The sequence below is a fragment of the Dermacentor albipictus genome, chromosome 8 (genome assembly GCF_038994185.2).
Source record: "Dermacentor albipictus isolate Rhodes 1998 colony chromosome 8, USDA_Dalb.pri_finalv2, whole genome shotgun sequence".
NCBI classification, from domain to species: domain Eukaryota; kingdom Metazoa; phylum Arthropoda; class Arachnida; order Ixodida; family Ixodidae; genus Dermacentor; species Dermacentor albipictus.
The window spans coordinates 51,661,049-51,682,334 of record NC_091828.1 but is presented as its reverse complement, the minus strand read 5'-3'; the positions used below and the strand labels follow the sequence as shown (position 1 = coordinate 51,682,334).

Sequence of the window (21,286 nt, the reverse complement as noted above, 5' to 3'; positions counted from 1 at the left end):
TTTAGCTTTTTCATCTTACGTAGTTACTCATGGTAGACGTTTCTTTTTTTTTTTACACCACCCACGAGATTATTTCAGTTTCTGACTTTTCGCTTGATATTCTTTATTGCTGTGTTCCTCATCACACAGGCCGCATACTTGCTGGTAAGCTTCCTAGTTCTTTTCCTCCACTATGAATGAATGTTATTTTTGTACAAACACCTGAACACTCTCCCAGTCTATTCACTTTCTTCCATATTCCTCAGTCGTTATTCACGATTGTCTGTGAGCTTCCCTCACCTCAAAACTTCCTGGGCCGCCGTGCGGCGTTCGTGTTGTCCGCTTCTCTCCTCTTGCGTTCGTGTCTGCACGCCTTACCCCTTCTTCGCATTAAGAAAGGATTTCTATATGCCTGTAGCTCGGTCATAGTGTAGGCTATGCTCGGTCACTCGGCTCAGCAGGCTCCGTAATCGGCATTTCATCGCTACTCATCATACGTCACGTTTTTGTGCTAGTGTGCTATGACGTCAGTATTTTCAATCCTCCTCTGTGACATAGTAACTGCTGCGCTAGCGATGGGTCTCGACTACGCGAAGGAGTTTTCAATGACTTTTTGGAGCTGAATTAAAATTATTTTGAAATGTTTGAATCGTCCAATACCTCGTTCTAGGTGTCCTTGCATACGGAAGCAGCCTACAACATGCTCTTTATAGCCTCAAAATTTGGTGTCCCAACCCCTTTAAATAGTAATTGACTAGTTTTGTTTTTGTCTATTTGTGTGTGTGTGTGTGTGTGTGTGTGTGTGTGTGTGTGTGTGTGTGTGTGTGTGTGTGTGTGTGTGTGTGTGTGTGTGTGTGTGTGTGTGTGTGTGTGTGTGTGTGTGTGTGTGTGTGTGTGTGTGTGTGTGTGTGTGTGTGTGTGTGTGTGTGTGTGTGTGTGTGTGTGTGTGTGTGTGTGTGTGTGTGTGTGTGTGTGTGTGTGTGTGTGTGTGTGTGTGTGTGTGTGTGTGTGTGTGTGTGTGTGTGTGTGTGTGTGTGTGTGTGTGTGTGTGTGTGTGTGTGTGTGTGTGTGTGTGTGTGTGTGTGTGTGTGTGTGTGTGTGTGTGTGTGCTTAGTTCTGCAGGATAGCCACAGAATCCATTCGCGAAACGTGTTTCAACACGTGCAACCGTTTTGGGATGTTAGCCTTTGTAGCTTTTAAATAGTAGTTTGGAAATCGCAATACCATTAGCTATTACTGGTTGCAGTCTTGTGCATTCATATCGGTAGTACTGCTTTGGTAGGACAGTGAGAGCGTATTTGAGCACGTATAAACACATGTCGTACCTTAAGTCTGTGCGGCATTCATTGCTTCTAAATCATTGGTGATAACTACTTTGCAGCATTTTAAGGATCTAGATTATGTGCGTATAGGACTTTACTACGAGGCACATGCTCTGAAAGCTTCGGTGTTTGTATTAGAAAAAGCGAAGTGCAACACATGGCAAGGAAGAAGGTAAAGGGTGCAGTGTACAGGGAGTCCCCCAAGGTAGACAAGGGGCAGGATGAGAACAGGGAGGAAATCATGTGAATCGCCAGACACTGTGATGTCGATGCTAGGCTGAAGAAAATGGGGGCTTTCCAGGATGAGCTTGAGAAACAGGTCAAAGAGCTGGAGCGTGATGGACAGAAGGTGGTGGAAAAAAGACCAAGCCGCCGAAGAAAAGCTGCACAGGGCCGCCATCGTGAAGGAGAATGTTCGCGACAATGCAACGCAGTCTGCCAACATGAATGGAGAGGGAGTGTCAACAAAGCACGCGGAAGGTATGCAAAGTAGGGTGCGAGTACCTGGAAAGAGCTTCAACTATCTTGATGCGACCACAAATGAAAAGCAGGAACGCTGAGTTCAATGCCCCTCGTCAAGTCCAAACCACACGGAAACCTCCCCCTTTTCCCTTTCCACTTTCAATAAAGTTTACCACCACCACGACCAGAAAAGCATGACAAAGGGAAACAGGGTGAGGCCTCGGCAATAGGAGAGAGTGAAAGTATAATTATCGCCGGCGACTCAAACCTGGCTAGGTGCTCAGAAGCAACTGTGGAGAGGGTGAAAGCTGAAAAAAGAGTGGCGGTAGGGATATTTCCAAGAGTGACATTAGGCACTGCCATGGAGCAAGCAAAAGCAAAGCTTGCGGGAATGGCACATGCACGCGACCTTGTCGTAGTCACAGGGGGGCTAAATAACGTCCCAAACAAAAAAGACAGGACTAGCCCAGCCGTTGGCAAAGGAGGCAGACGACTTGTGTGAGCTGTCCCCTCAGGTGCAGATTGTGGTGTGCATGGTGCCGGATGTGCCTGCACGTGACAGTAACGTATAAAGAGCCAGAGTGGCTACTAATGAGGCTATATGGACTATGAGCCGAGAGAAAGGTTTCGACGTGGTACAACGTCTACGAAGTTGACATTTCCAAATTCCCTGAGTTTTCCAGGTTTTCCCTGAGTGCCTTTGCAAGATTCCCAGAGTGATGCAGAACTATGTTTTATGTCAAGACGGGCTGAAACCATATCACTTGACGCTGTCACTCTCTAGTAAGCATATGAAAATTTTTTAAAGAAAGAACGACTTAATTAAGTTTGAATACTTAGGAGTAGTGTTTATGTAATGCAAAAAGAGAATCGACGGGAGGGGTTAGTAAAAAACACAGCAAATAAAACGTCTTTGAAAAAAATTGCAAATTGAGTCGGACATTCTCAAATACTAATGAAAAGGAGATGCATACAGAAGCGAATCTTTTCGCATATGAGCTATTTCTATCACTTGATGGCAAGCTCAGTGGTATGAAGCCCGAATTTTGTCACAATTTAGATTTTCAACAGCTCGTAAGTCAACCTCCACTGTCCTAACATACTCTCAAGCCGGCGCATGACGCCTCAGTGTTGTGTTTCACTGTGTCAAAAAGTTTATTTTGGCTTGGATGAGGGACACCTGAATCTCGGAATCAACCAACATTGTTTTTTGAGCTCAAACTCCCTCAAAACGGCGGCAGCAGGCTTCCTTTCCCGTTCTTTCCTCAATGCATAGGTCCTTTCTGTTGTTGTCCTCCTTCCGCCACACGTTCGCCCCACGGACCATTTCAAGCATCATCTTGGTCAATCGCACAGTCCACGTCCGATTTTTCGAACTCCCTAGGGGCCACCAAAACGTTCGAAAAATCGGCCAGTAGGACAAAATAAACGCATGTCATTTACTGCCCTTAAGGGCTTGAACCGCCATAGGCACATTTCAAAACGCTCTGAAGGCCTGTGAGTACACGTATTGAGCATATCGGTGCTCGTACTGTGACAGGGGGAGACCGGGTGCACGCGCGTATAATTAAGGAATACATACTGTGTCCGGTGGCATAGCCGCTTCCCACGCTTGTTACGATTCACTGCAATACTTTTACGTATGCTTCACCAAGTAACATTTCCGTACGGAGGCGAAGCTGACTTTCGGGAACCGGCATTATGCAACGCATTGTGCTTTCCAAGCTTCTAAGCCAATCGCGAAGACTACAAAGGCGGAGTCCGTGGCATTGCTGACAGCAGCGAATTCGTTCAATAAAAAACACGGCACCCAATGGCAAGAGGCTTCATAGCGAACGTCGAAGCAGCTAGGCCTAGCGTTGCTGCAGTGGTGGCTACGGCTGCCAGCGGATCTGCGTGCGAGAGCGCCGGCACGAGGCGGCGAGGTAATCAAAATGGCGGCGGTGGTGGCTTCGATTAACGTCGTTTCGGATCTGGGGTTAAAGCAAAACGTCCGGAAGATCGGACGTCGAAGAGTTCTTGCGTCCGAAATTTTTGACGTTCTCATACATTGACTCTATGGGCTACGCGGTGGTGCCGCGAATCCATCCAAATTATCGGGAATTCGGAAAGTCGGTTGTTGACTGTAGACTGGCAACTCCTCCAGCCGACGACAGACAATCAATGACGATTCATTACGATTCCTGTCTGTTACTCGAGTCAGCATCACCACGACTTTCGACCATTTCAATAAAATTACGGCAAATTTTCCCTGATAGAGGCACAAATTCCCTGAGTTTTTCCAGACTATACTCAAAATCCCTAAGATACCTGGTGTTCCCGGTTGGTAGACACGTTGTTGTAAACATGGAAGTGAAAAGGTGTAGTGGTTTCTAAAGAGACGGGGTCTACTTCAACCACAGGCTTGGACGAGAAGGGAGCTGGCGACTTGCTGGTCGTGCGGTTGCTTTTTTAAGGGGCCCACAGACGATCAGGAGGCCAGTGTAAGTAGCGATGAAAAAGGTCCCCTAAAGGAACCTCGGAATAGCATAATTGTAACATAAAAGCAAAAGGAGGAAAACAAGAAAGAGAGCTCGCCATGCAAAGGCTACAAAAACATGCAGGCCGGGAGAAGAAAGGAGACGTGGGTAGAGATTGAGGAGCAGTTAATAAAGAACAAATAGGGGTGTATTCGTTTACAGAAACACACCAATTAGAGAATCGACAGAGCCGCCAGTGATTGAGAATTATGTTTGGGAAGGGTGTAAAGAAATAAATCTGAAAAAAAGGGAGATGGAGTCGGAACGGTCATCCATCAGGGAGTCAAATGGAAAATAATACACTCAAAATGTCAAGAGCATCTATGGTTGTCATGTACAATTAGTGGAAAGAAAACTTTGCTGCAGGCGTAACGAACTTGTGAACTGGAAATAATTGCAGGGAGAAGAATCGAAAGTTAGTCGAATGTCTAAATGCCAATATCAAGGGTTTCGGGAATGGTGCCGAAATTATTCCATTAGGTGACATGAATGCCCACATACAGGATCTATACGGCTATACTAACAACAACGGGAAGTCAATGCTAGATCTTTGTAAGCAACATAACCTCATTATCGTGAATACAGGGCCTAAGTATGACAGGCAGACCACGTGGGAAGTGGAAAACCGGCATTCGACAATTGATTACTGCCGGAGGACAGAAGAAATTCATGATTAGTTGAGAGAAATGGTCATTGACGAGGAAAGGTATAGTAGCATAGGCAGTAACCTTAACGCGTCATTTTAAAGCTGGTTAGTTAATTCGGGTTTCATGGCGCAAGAGCGACTAAGGCCATGCTGCGCCAACCACAAGATATTGTTACGTGTGGAAAAACACAGATGAAAGAGGCTACACACAGGGTATTTACACTGGAGCCAGACCACCAGGCCGACACTCGCCCGCGCAAAGGGCACAGACCCACTTCGTCGTCGTTCTCGCGGCGGCTCGTCCCTTGAGCATCGCTCGATGATATCGTAATACTACCCCTCGGCGCAAAAGCACCGTCACGGTGCTGTTAAATATCAAAGGCGCGTGGAGAGTTGTAGAGTTTGAGTCGGGCGACGTGGACAATGTCAGTGGTTGCCACAGCGGAGGACGTAGTGTGCGTGTCTAGAGCGATTTCGTAGGTGACATCGGTTACTTGGCGAAGCACACGATATGGGCCTGTGTAGCAGGAAAGCAGTTTTTCACAAAGGCCAACTTTACGCGATGGTGACCAAAGCAACACGACGGCGCCGGGCACAAAATGGACATCACGGTGACGGAAGTCATAGCGTTGCTTTTGCTTTCCTTGAGAGACTTGTGAGGTGCGCGCAAGTTGGCGAGAATGGTCAGCATGGGCGATAACATCACGGGCATAAGCGCTAGTTGAACCTTTGATGGACGGAAGCACAGTGTCCAGTGGTAGCGTCGGTTCACGACCATACAAGAGGTAAAAAGGCGAAAAGCCAGCAGTTTCAAGACGGTCAGAGTTATACGCAAATGTAATGCAAGGTAGAGCCTGGCCCCAGTCACGGTGGTCGTCTGAAACGTATTTAGATAGCATGTCTGTAAGGGTGCGGTTCAAACGCTCAGCGAGGCCGTTCGTTTGAGGGTGGTCGGAAGTGGTAAAATTATGCTGTATTGAGCAGGCACGCATGATGTCGTCAATGACTTTGGCTAAGAACGTACGGCCACGGTCTGTTAGCAATTGACGCGAAGCACCATGAATCAAAGTGATATCTTGCAAAAGCAAGTCCGCAACATCAGTTGCGCATTAGTCGGAAGAGCGCGGGTTACGTAGCGGGTCGCGTAGTCCGCCGCGACGGCAACCCACTTGTTTCCTGATATAGAGTCCGGAAATGGGCCGAGACGGTCTAAGCCGACACGATGGAAGGGCTCGGCAGGGATGTCGAGCGGCTACAAGTAACCAGCGGGGGGCTGGGAAGGCTTCTTGAGTCGTTCGCAAAGTTCACAAGCGGCAACGTAACGTCGTACAGAACGGGCAAGGCCCGGCCAGAAAAAACGGCGCCGTACACGGTCACAGGTTCGAGTCCTGCCGTTGGTGCGTCGTGGAGCTCTTCTAGAACGGTTGAGCGGAGGTGTTTAGGTATGACAAGTAGGAAGTCAGAGCCGTCCGGATGAAGGTTACGACGGTACAGAGTACCGTCGCGGAGGGCGAAGAGGCGTAGAGTGGCATCGGCCACACAGTGTTCGAAACGGTCGATGAGTGCTCTGATGTAGGCGTCACGACGTTGCTCGTCGGCGAAATGAAGCAGCTGCAACACACAGAATACACAAGCAGCACTGGTAATATTGGAGGAGTCAGGGTCGTCAACAGGGTAACGCGACAAGCTGTCAGAGTCTTGGTGCAGGCGGCAGACTTGTAGACCACGGAATACGAAAATTCTTGTAGTCTCAAAGCCCATCGACCGAGCCTGCCTGTAGGATCTTTTAGGGATGAGAGCGAGCAGAGAGCATGATGGTCAGTGACTACGGAAAAGGGGCGACCGTAGAGGTAAGGACGGAACTTCGCAACCGCCCAGACTACAGCAAGGCATTCTCGTTCCGTAATGGAATAGTTGCGCTCCGATGGTGTGAGGAGGCGGCTCGCATAAGCGATAACGCGATCCTCGCCACGCTGACGCTGGGCTAAGACGGCACCTACGCCATGACCGCTGGCATCTGTACGTAATTCTGTAGGGACATCAGGGTCGAAGTGGGCGAGAATGGGTGGTGAGGAGAGAAGAGTGACGAGACGAGAGAAGGCGGCAGCTTCTGCAGTGCCCCACGAGAATTGTACGCCTTCCTTCAAAAGATTAGTGAGTAGTCTAGCAATTGCCGGAAAATCTTGAACAAAACGACGAAAATACGAGCATAGCACGACAAAACTTCGAACGTCTGCGGCTGTCATCGGAACCGGAAAGTCTCGGAAAGCGCGAGTTTTGTCGGGATCAGGGTGTACTCCGGAAGCATCAACGAGATGGCCCGGAAGAGTAATTTGGCGGCGGCAGAAACGACATTTCGACGAGTTAAGTTGCAGCTTCGCCTTTCGAAATACATCAAGTATAGCTGTTAGACGCTCAAGGTGAGTGTCGAACGTGGGCGAGAAATCGATGACGTTGTCGAGGTAGCAGAGACATGTGGACCATTTGAAACCACGGAGCAAGGAGTCCATCATACGCTCAAAGGTGGCAGGGGCATTGCATAATCCAAACGGCATTACTTTAAATTGGTATAGAGCATCAGGTGTGATGAACGCGGTTTTTTTTCTGTCCACATTGTCAACAGCAATCTGCCAGTATACAGAACGAAGATCAATAGAAGAGAAATAGCTGGAACCGTGGAGGCAATCAAGGGCGTCGTCTATACGTGGGAGCGGGTAGACGTCCTTCTTAGTAATGTTGTTCAGATGGCGGTAGTCTACACAGAAGCGCCACGTGCCATCCTTCTTAACTAACGCTACAGGTGACGCCCAGGGACTCGAAGAAGGCTCAATGATGTTTTTGTCTAGCATTTTGCTGACTCCACTTTGAATTACTCGGCGTTCCGTCGCAGAAACGCGATACGGTCGTCGTTGAATAGGAGTAGCATAGCCAGTAGGAATCCGATGCTTGACCGCGAGCGTCTGGCCTAAAGGGCGATCGTCGAAGTCGAAAATATCTCTGTAGGACGATAATAGTTGGTAAAGGTCTTCAGCCTGCGCAGAAGACAGGTCCGTCGCAAGCATTTTCTGTATCTTGGGATCGGCGGCCGACGCTGGCACGATGGGCCTGCTAAGCTCGCAAGAAGCATCGGTCGATAAAGTTGCCACGTGATGGTCGCCGAGACAATCAATGTCGGCAAGGCAATTCTACCTTGCGGTAGAATTTGCTTTGCGAATCCAAAGTTAAAGATAGGCATGAAAGTGCGGTTCGCAGTAATGGTAAGTATAATGTGAAGCACGGTAACGTTATACTGTAGAGGAATGTTGGGCAGAGGAGTGATGAAGTACTCGCCATCAGGGACTGGTGGGGAAAACACCAATAGGCTATTGGTTTTGGCGGCAGGCGAATAAAGCCGGTGGGGCGTAGCCGGCACTGGGGTGTGTCAGAAGGTTCTGCAAGAATCGGCAATTCAAAGCGAAGGGTACTGGAAGAGCAGTCAATAAGAGCAGAATGCGCGGAGAGAAAATCGAGGCCGAGAATGAGGGCGTGGGCGCAATGAGCAATCACAGTGAGGAGGACAGTAGTGTGGCGGCCGGCGATGCTGACACGTGCCGTACACATGCCGATGACAGGTTGAGTACCGCCATCCGCAACGCGGAGGACGCGTGCCGACACTGGGGTGAGGAGCTTCACTAAAAGCGACACTAAAAATTTGGAGAACTTTCTTACTGATATGTTGTTTTTGCTGTGGACTACATAGTACTTGGGAAATGATTGGGCGTTGCTCTGAAAAGAGAACTTTAAGACGCTGATCATAGACAGAAGCTTGTGTTGCCGTAAGAAAATATATTTGTTCGGCAACAGTGCTAATTGCCCACCAGGGAGCCCAACGAGGGGACGCGGCAAAGCTTGTGTTCAAGCCTGCACGACGCCAGCTGTACGCCGTCACTATAACCAAATATAAATACCCAAGATAGAATAGACACACAAACTTAACCCTAGCCGCCGTGGAGAAAGGAAGTAAATGGAAGAGAGAAGATGACAGGAAAGTTAAAAAAAGTGAGAGAGAAAGGAAAAGGCGACTGGCGATTTACCGCGGGTGGGCCAGTCCGGGGGTGCCGTCTATGTGAAGCAGAGGCGAAAGAGGTGTGTTGCCTCTGCCAGGGGGCCTTAAAGGTCCGAACACCCGGCATCGGCTCAACCTCCAGGATCCCCCATTCTCTGAGCATGGCTAAACCGTGCACGGCTACATGCGGGAGGGTCAAACCTTCGTGTGTTCGCATACGTGGTGTCGCAACACACCAAACGTCTGCTGACGCAGATGCGCCTGCGGGAACATTGAAACTGGGATACGTAGTTGCCAAAGAGAGCAAGGAGCAGAAAATGGCCACTCCCAATTTTTAACTCTGATTAAATAACAAATATAGTCACAATAGTCGAGGAAGAACTGCGCAAATGGTCAAGCAAAAACTAGATATTTGGTGAGCTTCAAAATGTAGTAACGACAGAAATACGGAAAGAGCAGCAGCATGTTTGTTGGAGAGGAAAAAAGAGACCCAAAAGCTGGTGGAACAGGGAGATCCGAGAAGTGAGCGTCGAACAACAGAAAGCAATCCGAGAGCACAGGCAATAAAAGAAAAGCACAGTTGAGGCAGGATGAAGTAGCCAGAAAATGGGAAATGTATCAGGAGAAAAATTCCTTCGCTCAAATACTGGTTCAAGCAAAGATAAAAGTTGAAAGTGAACATTAGTTGTCAGAAATACGTGAGGAAAAGAGGGCTGCACTTAGAAAACTTTAGAACCACATACACTTATTCGGCAGGATGTCTGGAACAATACAACATATCCTACATGAAAACGGAAGTAAAACTGAACGAGGAAACAGCAATAAATTACATCCAGAATATAACAACCGAATCTTTTCAAGGCAATGATGAGATTTTACTTAATAGAAACAGCATGAAAGAGAACCAGATGGAAAAGCAGCTGGTGCTCACAAATTTCAACTGCAAGGAAAACGATGAGAAAATTCCGAAGCGGACATCCACAGGGCTAGACGAAGTTCCCGTTAGGCTGATTAATAAACTAGATCCAAAAAGTAAGGAAGCTCTGTTGAAAGGAGTGGAAAAATGTCCGAAGGATAGACGAATGCCAGACAGTTGGCGACAAAGTAGAATGAATATAATTTATAGTGGTAAGGCGCAGAAAGATAAAATTCACTCATATAGACCGTTGACCATTACATCGGAAATATAATGGTTAGCAATGCAGGCAATTAAATTAAAGCTACATCAATGGGCAGAGATTAATGGCATTTTGCGATACCATCAGGATGGCTTCAAAAAAGGTAGAAACCTGGATGATGATTTTTTTGGCCTTACTCAGTCTAATGAAATTTTCAGAGTAGAAGGTAAACGAATATATGCAGCTTTTTTAGACATTACAGGAGCACATGCAACATTTTACAGACAGCAACATTTTGCAAGATATTCTGGAAGAGGAAGACTTATGTGATCATTGTATACAGCTTTTGAGAAAAGTTTACCTAGAAGATACAGTTTGTGTTGAATTGGAAGAGATGAGGAGCGAGGATAAAGTTGATATCAACAAGGGTCTGAGGCAGGGGTGTCCTTTGTCCCCACTGCTGTTTATGATGTATGGCGACGACGGAAAGGACGCTGGAGGGAAGCAATATTGGGTTTAATCTCTCATACAAACACGCAGGGACAGTAGTAGAACAGAAGCTTCGAGGTTTGTATTATGCAGATGACATTGTGTGGCTAGCTAACATGCAAAGTGATATGCAACGTCTGTCTAATATTTGTAGACAGGACAGCGAGAATCTTGGTCTGAAATTTATCGTAAAAAAAGCAAGTGTTATGGCATTAAATTAAAACAGCACACAGACAGTGACAATACAGAGCCATGATATATCTCGGGTAACACAGTATAAGTACCTTGATATGTGGCTAAAAGAAGAATATCATATATGGAACTACAGAAAAAAAAGAATACAGGAGAAGACAATTGCGGTCATAATGAAACACAGAACACGATGGGGATACAATAGGTACGAGGTGCGGTGGGGTATGTGGAAAGGTGTAACAGTTCGAAGACTTACATTTGGAAATTTGGTTGTTTGCTAGAAATCAGGGGTACAATCAGGACTCGATGGCAACCAAAGGTCAGCGGGACGCCTCGCATTAGGCACTCACAGTGTGGGATTTTCCTCCGCGCTCTTGGGACAAAGGAACGACAACACAGTAGTGCAAACAATCACAAGGGCATTTATTGCACCTTTCATAGATCAATGTCTGCTAGACGAGTTGTTATCCACAAAACATGCCGATGGGCGCGTGACAAATCTAGGAAGTCCGATTCGCCGCGACCTAACAGCGAGCGAATATGTTCGCCCCATGCTGGATCCCAATGCCTGGTCGTTCGCGCGTACGGTCACGCGAACGGTGGCACGTTTGAAGGCAGGCAAAGCGAGGCGGTCTCGCAAAAGCTGTTCGCCGATCCGCCAGGAAAGAGGAAGCGCCTTGTCTCCCGGCGCCCAAGCAACCCCGCCTGTCGGCGGCGTTAGCAGCGCACCACCACGCCCTCTCCCGCACTGCGCTTCAACCACATCGACCGCCGCGGGCGTTACGCAGGCTACGCAACGAAGCGGGATTGCAGGAGGTGGGGGGAAAACAAGATATCAGGGGTCGCGCGAGAGTCGCGCATCCCCACAACAGGAAGCCTATAAATTAAGCTGTGCAGGATGATATGGGCTGCACAAGATTTGAAGTGAGGGAAGATCACAGTGAAATTCATTCTGAAGAGCGGCTGAGGAATATGGAAGAAAGTAAATGGGCTGAGAGAGTGTTCAGGTATACGTGCAGGAAAAACATTGATTCAAGGTGGAGGAAAACAACTAGGAAGCTTACCAGCAAGTATGCAACCTGTATGGTGAGCAACGTGGCAACAAAGAGCGTCAAGCGGAAAGTCAGAGAGACGAGATAATCACACGGGTGGCGGCAATAGAAAGGAAACCTGCTATGAGTAACTACTAAAGATAAAAAAAAGCTAATTAGGAAAGAAACAATTCATGATAACTCAAAGGGAAGCTCATTACTTTTCGAAGTGAGCTCAGGATGCCTTAGAATACGCACTTATAAAGCTAGATATAAGGAAGAAGAAGCATGTGCTTGCTGTGGCAAAGCTAAGGAAACAATGGAGTATGTTTTATGAGAATATCAAGATATCTGCCCAGCAGTCGATTTAGGCACCATTGGCCTCCTTGAAGCTATTGGTTTGAGAGATAGCTGGGGAAAAGGAAACATGTCTGCAACAGAGATTAGTAAGGGGCGATTGGAAGATTGGTGGAAGTAGGGAAACAACAAACAACGGACGCATAAGGAAACAAACTTCACAACAGTGGTTCAGAAAGTTTGGTTATGGGAATTCATCAAGGTGTTTTTCTCATTCCTTTCTTTTCTTTTTTAACATAGGTAGGACATGAGGCAATATATGAGCTTGGTGGCACAACCCAACATCAAGTTCTAAAGGGGACGCTCGTAGTAGACATGTATCCATCCATTCTCGTTCACTATGGCTGCCCTGTTCAGCTTTTCTTCGGCTGCTCAAGGTCTTTTTTTGACCGCCTTCCATTCATCGCGCTCCATAGCTAGCTAATTTTTGAGCTCTTTGACCTGTTTCACGAGCTCATGCTGGAAATCCTCCATTTTCTTGAGCCTAGCATCGACATCACAACGTCTGGCGATTGACTCGACTTCCTCCCTGTTCTCACCTGGCGAGGCCTCCTCTACCTTGAGGGAGCCGCCACACACTGCACGCTTTGCCTTCTCTCTCGCCATGTGTTCCACTTGGTTTTTTCTAACGGAAACTCTGATGCTTTCAGAGCATGTGCCTTTAAACAAAACCCGAAACGAACAGTATCTAAATTTTTAAAATACCGCACAGTAATTATCACCAATGTTTTAGAAGCAATAAACGCAACCTCGTACTGCCTGACCTGTACGCATGGTTCTGTCACCTTTCTTCTGTTCACAACAAGCTGCTACGTGCAAGGAAATCGAAGAGTTGGTCGATTAAGACAATGCTCCTTCTACTTCATGTTCTTCAGTTAGCTGCGGATGAGGAAGTCATTGGCATTGTTCAGGTTTTCTTGGTGACTCCTTTAAGCCCATTGTCCTTACGGAGTTCTTCAGCTGCCAGCAGTCGAATCGGTTCAAGTTGTACCTGCTCACTTTGTCACTTTCTGAGTCTGCAGCAGGCTAACACGCTCGCTGCAGCAGCGACTATGTTGAGTCATTGGGTGCCTTCGGCAGTAGCGGACTCTGTCGTGTAGTTCACGGAAAATATTTCTGCTCGTCAATGAATGTGAGCCTTTTGGCTCACGCAGGTCTGTTCGAAATTGGGGTGGCTGCTAGCAGCGGTCTTTTCAGTGGTAATGTAGTCATTCGTGCGACGGTGTTTGTAGTAGCTTGTGTTCTTTTTGTGGTTGTGAATGGTCTTAAGCGGCCTTGACTCTGTCGTCGATATGTTGCACCCATGCTTGTGGTTCCGAACACTGCTTCGCCAGTGTTGTTCGCTCTCCTCACTGCGGTGGCGGTTGTGGGAGGATCAAGGGTGGTAGCATGATGGCCACTGGACAGGCTCCGAATCTGCCACACCCTTCGCACAATGTAGGGCAAGTGGGCAGGTGGGTATGAATCATGGGCTAACTTGGGTTGTAGCATTCAGCTGGTCACTGACATCTGTTCCCTGGGCGTTGCATGGTGTGAAAATTGAGGTGCCTTCCTGTGCCTTGTCCCCCAACTCCTGCGCTGTGTTTAGCTTGATCACCGGGAACTGCCACCATAATGCCAACATGGCTGACACAACTAGCGTGCTGAAGCTAATTTCTTGCACAAACTGTGCTTATCCCTCCCATGGTCGAATCACCACGTGAGCTAGTGTCACCAAGATGCGCCCCAATGGCCCTCCCGAGTGGCGGGCCCCGGGCACCTCTCCACCTGAGCTCTCTTTCGCTGAGCACTTCATTGCCGCGGCAGATGCTCACAGGCCTGCACCAAGGTGGTTACAAGGACCTTTGCTCCCGCAATTCTTTCAATTTCGCACTTGGTGGGCCGCTTCGCAGTTAGCCCTAGTGCAGTGGCGAAGGATGCTGACGCTGTTTCGAGAGGTTATAGTGGATCTCGCGCCAGGTGCGCGCGCCATCGCGCTCCGTTCCTGCGCCCATGCTAGGCGGAGCTAGGCCCAGCAGTGAGACGGTCAGCCGAGAGCCCTAAAAAGGGCTGCGGCTCGCGTAAGGGACGTCGGAGTTGCTAAACGAACTGTCAAGAAGTGCCGATAACACTCACATAGGTCCAGACAGGAAATCAGGCTCTTGAAGCGATTGGGTAGGCACAAAAAGGAAAAATGCAGGAGCCGAGGCAACATGCGACCACTCGCACCATCGTCATAGAGCCATTTCTCTCTTCTTGGCCCATCCTTTCCATCAAACTATGGCATTATTCTGGACTCCCACGCATGCGGGCCTTGCCGGAAACGAGGCGGCTCATGCCAGTGCCCGAGGATTTACTGTCCGGGCTCAGGCATCAGATGTGTCCGACCTCGCCACGGAGGCGCCGTTTACAGCGCGGGATCGACTTACCACAACATCTGGACACACTACCGATTAGACCGCTTAATCTTTCCGCCACTCATGGGCAAATCCCCGCGTAGGTGTGAAGTCCTGTGGCGACAGCTGCAGACTCGCACCTTTCCGTCCCTTTACCTCCTCCACCGCATTCATCCCGCCATTTACCTTTCTCCCTCTTGTACATTGTGTCTCTCCCAAAGCAGACTTAAACCACATCATGTGGGGGTGCCCTAAGCACCCCCTTCCCCCTTTCCTCAAACAATTAGTATCTAGTGAGGAGCAGTGGGAGGCTGCCTTGCGCAGCTCCAGGCCCGATCTTCAGGAGGCCATCCTGGAGTGGGCCGAGAGGATAAAGGAGGCCTACTTCAAGTAGTTCCTATCCCACCCTCTATTCCATTGCCCCCTTCCCTTTGAAGAGGGATATATAAAGTTTTTCATCATCATCATCATCATCATCAATGTAAATCCTTTTGCTCTGTGTTCCATAACGTGTTGAGAAAAGATCTAGAGAAAATATAGTAACCCCACAAAAGTGTTTCAGAGACCCTTTAAGAGCAAGCTTCAGCTTGGAGGCTCCTATCTACATACATGGGAAAGGGGAGATCATTTTTCTTGACAACTACTGCACGAAACCAGATGAGGCTTGTTGCATATAAAAGAAATAGAATGTAGTGACTGTTGGTAGTGAATTCTTGGATTAGGCCATCAATCTTTTAATAGCTATTGTTGAAAATCACGAATTTTCAAAAAACGAACTATCAAATTTAATACTCTCTTAACTCAGCAATGAAAAATACTGCAATTCTGTAAAATGCTTCAAATGGGACACCTAAAGCGGACAATATTTAGGTATGAAAGGAAGCGTTAAATTAAGCCACTAATAAATGAGTAGGACATCTGCAAAGTTCCTGTAAACAGTGTAACAAGTTGACAAGATATACATTATTACATCAAATTTGTCTGCTTTGGAATATCTAGCGTATGCAGTGTACAGAGCTACTATATCTATTCCACGTGCAGAGTTAAAAATTTATAAAGTTCTGGCTCCAATGCTTTTAAAGATGAAAAATCTTTGTAAATTTCTGTTACAACATTCAGGCCGTCAAACTAAATTATGCTTCCAGCAGTCACTAGAATTTAGCTTTTTCTCTCAAATGTAAGAAATTTCTCTGCAATCAGCCCACTGGTTATTTAGGAAAAGCATTTTCGCGTTTTACATGTATTTGAATAGGCGGCATCGAAGTTGGGCCCGAGTTAAAGCTTGCTCTCAGGAGCATGTGGAGACACTTGTCCTACCTGATGCAGTAGAACACTACGTAACATGCTACACGAATGTAGATTTTTATTTCAGACTCTAGTTCAACGAGATTGTTAAACTACCCAACAGTTTGGAAAAATGGAACAAATTGTTTTTGTAACAGTGCATTTGCTGAATTGTGCATTGCAGTATTTTTTGTGTGACACCTTTGTTTTCATATATGTATAATGTGCATTAGTAATTAGCGTTAATTCTTTCGGTTTCAATTGAACGTGAGAATACATTCTGTTTCACTTGAATTCATTTTACACATATATGTATGTATATATTATATATATGCATTATGTCTGACACTCGTGTTATTGGGACTTAGGCAATTCGAGCTTAATATGTAATACCTAACCCTATGCTCTGTCACTGCTTGTTAAAAAAGGCTGCGGACCTTGTCAAGCCATAAAAGGCTTTTTGTTCGTGGTCCTCAATATTGTGGTGTTGAAAATAAAGTGAATTGAATTGAATCATTGTGCTGTGCTCCCCAAGTCTGTTCAAGTGATGAAGACCTGAAGCAGGCAATGCAACTATATGGCCGGTCACTTTTATGAACGCACCGGTGTATCTTCAGGGCATTTTTCAACGAGAATCACTGAAGGCAGAGTGGGCAATGAAGTGGCTTCTCGCCTCATGTGTTTCCTAAGGTTGCCCTTGTGTGTGAATCTCCGAGAGCATGCAGGGCACTCATATGGCTTCTCGCCTGTGTGGATGCGCAGGTGGGCTTTCAGGTGACCCTTATTTGAGAAGCTCTGAGAGCATGAAGGGCACTGATATGGCTTCTCGCCTGTGTGGGTGCGCAGGTGGGCTTTCAGGTGGGCCTTTTGTGCGAAGCTTCGAGTGCATGAAGGGCAGTCAAATGGCTTCTCGCCTGTGTGGGTGCGCAGGTGGGCTTTCAGGCTGCCATTTTGTGAGAAGCTCTGAGAGCATGAAGGGCAGTCAAATGGCTTCTCGCCTGTGTGGGTGCGCATGTGGACTTTCAGCTGGGGCTTTCGTGAGAAGCTCCGAGTGCATGAAGGGCAGTCAAATGGCTTCTCGCCTGTGTGGGTGCGCAGGTGGGCTGTCAGGTGGGGCTTTCGAGAGAAGCTCTGAGAGCATGAAGGGCAGTCAAATGGCTTCACGCCTGTGTGGGTGCGCAGGTGGGCTGTCAGGTGGGGCTTTCGAGAGAAGCTCCGAGAGCATGAAGGGCAGTGAAATGGTTTCTCGCCTGTGTGGGTGCGCAGGTGGGTTTTCAGGCTGCTACTTTCTGAGAAGCTCCGAGAGCATGATGGGCAGTCAAATGGTTTCTCGCCTGTGTGGGTGCGCAGGTGGCCTTTCAGGCTTCTACTTTCTGAGAAGCTCCGAGAGCATGAAGGGCAGTCAAATGGCTTCTCGCCTGTGTGGGTGCGGAGGTGGGCTTTCAGGTGGCGCTTTTCTGAGAAGCTCCGAGAGCATGAAGAACAGTCAAATGCCTTCACGCCTGTGTGGGTGCGCAGGTGGGCTTTCAGGTAACCCTTGATTGAGAAGCTCTGAGAGCATGAAGGGCACTGATATGGCTTCTCGCCTGTGTGGGTGCACAGGTGGGCTTTCAGGCCGCTCTTCCGTGAGAAGCTCCGTGTGCATGAAGGGCAGTCAAATGGCTTCTCGCCTGTGTGGGTGCGCAGGTGGGCTTTCATGTGGCCCTTTACTGAGAAGCTCCGAGAGCATGAAGGGCAGTCAAATGGCTTCTCGCCTGTGTGGGTGCGCAGGTGGGCTCTCAGGTGGGGCTTTTGTGAGAAGCTCCGAGAGCATGAAGGGCAGTCAAATGGCCTCTCGCCTGTGTGAGTCCGCAAATGGACATTCAGATAACACTTGCGCGAGAAGCTTCGAGAGCATGAAGGGCAATGAAATGGCTTCTCGCCAGTATGGATGCTGGCATGTGCTTCCAGAAGAAATGGTTCATCAGCTACATAGTCACATAGCTCACATCGGTGGAGGCGTCCTTGCTTTGAGTTGTCACATTTGGCAGTTGATGTAGAAATTGAAGGCCTTGATGCTGCACAAATAAAAAGAAAGTAAATAAGAGTTATTGAGAAATGCCAAGAAAGAACACCTATGCTAAATTTAATGACAAGCTATCTTTTTCATTTGATTTGGCAGATCTTCAGGGTGACCTTAAGTATGATGAAACAAAGAACTAATGGTCATTTTTATTTACTCAATATTTCTGCATTTGAATGCTTTATGACCCTGTTTGTGAAGTCCACCTATAAAAGAGATTTTTCCGAAAGCTAAAGAATTACAACGTGCCAGAATGTGGAGTGCTTGACTACTCTCTCCTATGACCCTTAGAGAACACTCCAAAAATGCTTTGACCAAACCTGCTCTCATATCCTCAATGATCACTTGACGCCCAGTAACCACATTAGGCACTTGAAAAATTTGTTATGATTCGCTGGCACAACAAATTTGTTTTATAAGAGACTTCATCAGCGAGTTCCTTCTTGACCACACATTGAACTTGGTCAATGTTATCGTAAGTCGAGATTGAAAGGAGCCGGCTAGGAAGTTCCGCAGTTTTCCTCGCATAACCTGCCAACACCTACAACCCGCATCCTCTTTCAGAACAGCCCAGAAAGAAAAAAGAATAATATGCGTCTATAACCCATGGAAACAACTGCATACACAACCGCTAGATGTTTACAAAACGGCATCCATTTGGGGATAAACCACTTGTGCGTGTCGTATCTTCAGCCAATGACTGCTTTACTGTTTCCGGAGACGGGAGCTGGGCCGTTGAGCACGGCTTATCGTGACCTAAGTTCAACTTTGCTAGCACCATGTGCACTATTCGCTAACTGCTAAATGCAAAATGGCGACCCACACAGAGGAGGAAAACGACCGACCGTGCAGGCGATAAGGGAGATTCAACACACAGGGGTGGAAACAGTTCGGGATTCTCCAGGAGATAGCGAAAGTGTGAGTACTTGAGAACCTTGCCCTAAAGTGTGGCTTTGGGGCAGCGCACGCTGTGTTGTCATGGAGTGTAACTTCAAATCCAAATGCCAGTAATTCACACCCCGATCCTGACCTTACAGTAAATTTTTTACATGTTTGGTGCAGTTTAGAGGTGCAAAAATACGGCAACTTCTTTTGGAGTGCGCTCTGCTCCTTGTGCTCTGCCATTGCAAAATATTGGCAAACGATTGCTGGAACCGACAAGGAATGGTATGCTCCCTTTGCAAAGCGCAGCGGATTTTAACACACTAGCAGGTGAAGGTATTGCAGTATTTACGAATGGAGGCACCAAGCACCACGGTGACTCCGAAGGAATGACACACACACTAGTTTCATATCGTGCCCAACTTACCCCTCGGTTGCAGCGAGGATGCTTATATATATATATATTATTTATCAGGCATGTTCGTCTCAGCAACATGGGCACGGCGTTTGGAAAAAGGCCACTAACACAAGGCAGGCAGATTGAGAAACTGACAGAGTGAGACACACACGAACGTCAACTTCTTCCTTTGTGCTGGCACACAACTGGCGCCAAAGTGCTCCTGTACAACACACTTCGGAACAGTGCGGTGGGTTGCGCCACCAACCTCTTGCTATTTTAATGCCCAATGTCCTACCTATGAATTCCAATAAACAAACTTCGTGAAACCCTATTATAAACTTTGTTTTTGTACGCTTTGTTGTTGCTAGCTTACGCGAACTTTTTCCAAGCTTCAAGGCGCCTTTTACTAATTTCCATTGCGGACATGGTTATTTTCCCCCTGCTCTTGATGAACCCAAGGGCTTCAAGGACGCTAGTGATTCCTAAATCGACCGCTGCGCAGATATCTTCACATTGTAATATACCATGCTCCATTGCTCCATTCCTCTCCTTGCTCCTCTCACCGGCAGCACCTCTTCTCCTTGCTCCAGCAAGGAGAGGAGACGATGGGTTGCACCACCAAGCTCTTGCTACTATACTGCTTATTATCCTACCTAGGTTAAAAAAAAACGTGATTTCCCACAACCAAATTTTCACCTCAAAACTTGTCCAGCCCATATCACTCTGGATAGCTTCATTTATAGTCTTCCCATGAGTGCCCAATGCGAGGCGTCCTGCTGACCTTTGGTTCCAATCGAGTCCCAATGGTATCCCTGATTTCAAGGAACCAACCGCATTTCGAAATGTAAGTCTTGGAACCATTAGATTTTTCCACATACCCCACAGCACCTCCCACCTATTGCATCTCCCTAGTGCTCTGTGTTTCGTTATGGCCGCATTTCCCTTCCCCTTTACTTTATTCTTTTTTCCTGTGTCTCCTTACATTTATTGCCTTCGTTTATCTGTATACCAAGGTGTTTATATTCTTTTACACAAGATATTTCTTGGCACTGTTTTTCACTGTCTGTTCGCTGTTTTCAATTATTACTATAGCACCTCATTTCTTAACACTACATTTCAGACCTAACTTATGGCCTTCCTGTCCACAGAATTGGCCAGACAATGCATGTCACTTTGCTTGTTAGCTAGCAACGCAATGTCGTCCGCATAAAATAAACCTGGAAGCTGCTGCTCTACTACTGTACCGGCCTGCTTGTATGAGAGATTAAACTTAATATTACTTCATTCTAGCCCTTTTCCCTCCTCACCATGAACATCATAAACAGCAGTGGGGATAACGGGCACCCCTGCCGCAGTCACATGTTGATACCAACCTTCTCCTCGCTCTTTATCCCTTCGGATTCATCGCGAACTGTATTTTCTAGGTAAATCACTCTTATAAGCTGTAGACAGTTGTCGCCTATGCCTTCCTCTTTTGTGGATCAACCGGCACCCCGCATGCCACCATGTTGAATTATGCTGGCTTGAGGCTTGTTGGGAACTGCTGGTGGCTTCAATTGGATTGGTGTCGCAGCTAGGGGTCATGAGCCGCCACCCGATTTCAAGGGTTAAGCCTTATCCATCCATCGATCATGAACGGTTACCTTTGCCACTTGTGTGCAGCATGCATCTCCCGGGATATTCTCGCCTTTCGGAAGTGAATTTTTGCTGTGTGTTCTAGACACTATGGCCTCGCCTCACGCCTCTCCGCCGAACTTTGCAAAGAAGAAACGCGGCAACTACACCACCTTAACTTTGGAAAAGAAAGCTGCGATCATTCAACTCATGGAGAAAGGACGGACGCAAGCTGACGTGGCGAAGCAGGTCCAGCTGTCCAAGCAAGCAGTTTCAGATTACATCCGAAACAAGAGCAAGATACTGTCTGCCTTCGAGAATTCACTCGAATGAAAAAAAAACGGACCGCAAGGGTGATCATCTGCATCTGGAAGACGCATTTAAATGGCGGCTTAAAGGGGTGCGGACAAAGAATTTTCCAGTTTCTGGTGACACGCTGGAACAGAAGGCCAAAGATCTCGCACTCAAGATGGACATTGAGAACTTAAAGTTCACTGATGGATGGCTCC

At 47.4% G+C, this 21,286-nt stretch overlaps 2 protein-coding genes across 3 annotated transcripts in view; both read right to left on the bottom strand.

The window, feature by feature from the left end:
• Window positions 1-21,286, bottom strand: part of LOC135896031 (zinc finger protein 658B-like) — a 181,353-nt gene that overhangs the window by 6,965 nt on the left and 153,102 nt on the right. The window contains exon 5 of the mRNA XM_070524622.1: window positions 16,419-17,876. Within this exon, the coding sequence (XP_070380723.1) occupies window positions 16,419-17,876 (1,458 nt within the window). The remainder of the gene's footprint in view (window positions 1-16,418; window positions 17,877-21,286) is intronic.
• LOC135896027 (zinc finger protein 658B-like) overlaps window positions 1-21,286 on the bottom strand; it is a 200,821-nt gene that overhangs the window by 122,915 nt on the left and 56,620 nt on the right. The gene's annotated exons all lie outside the window — the stretch shown is intronic.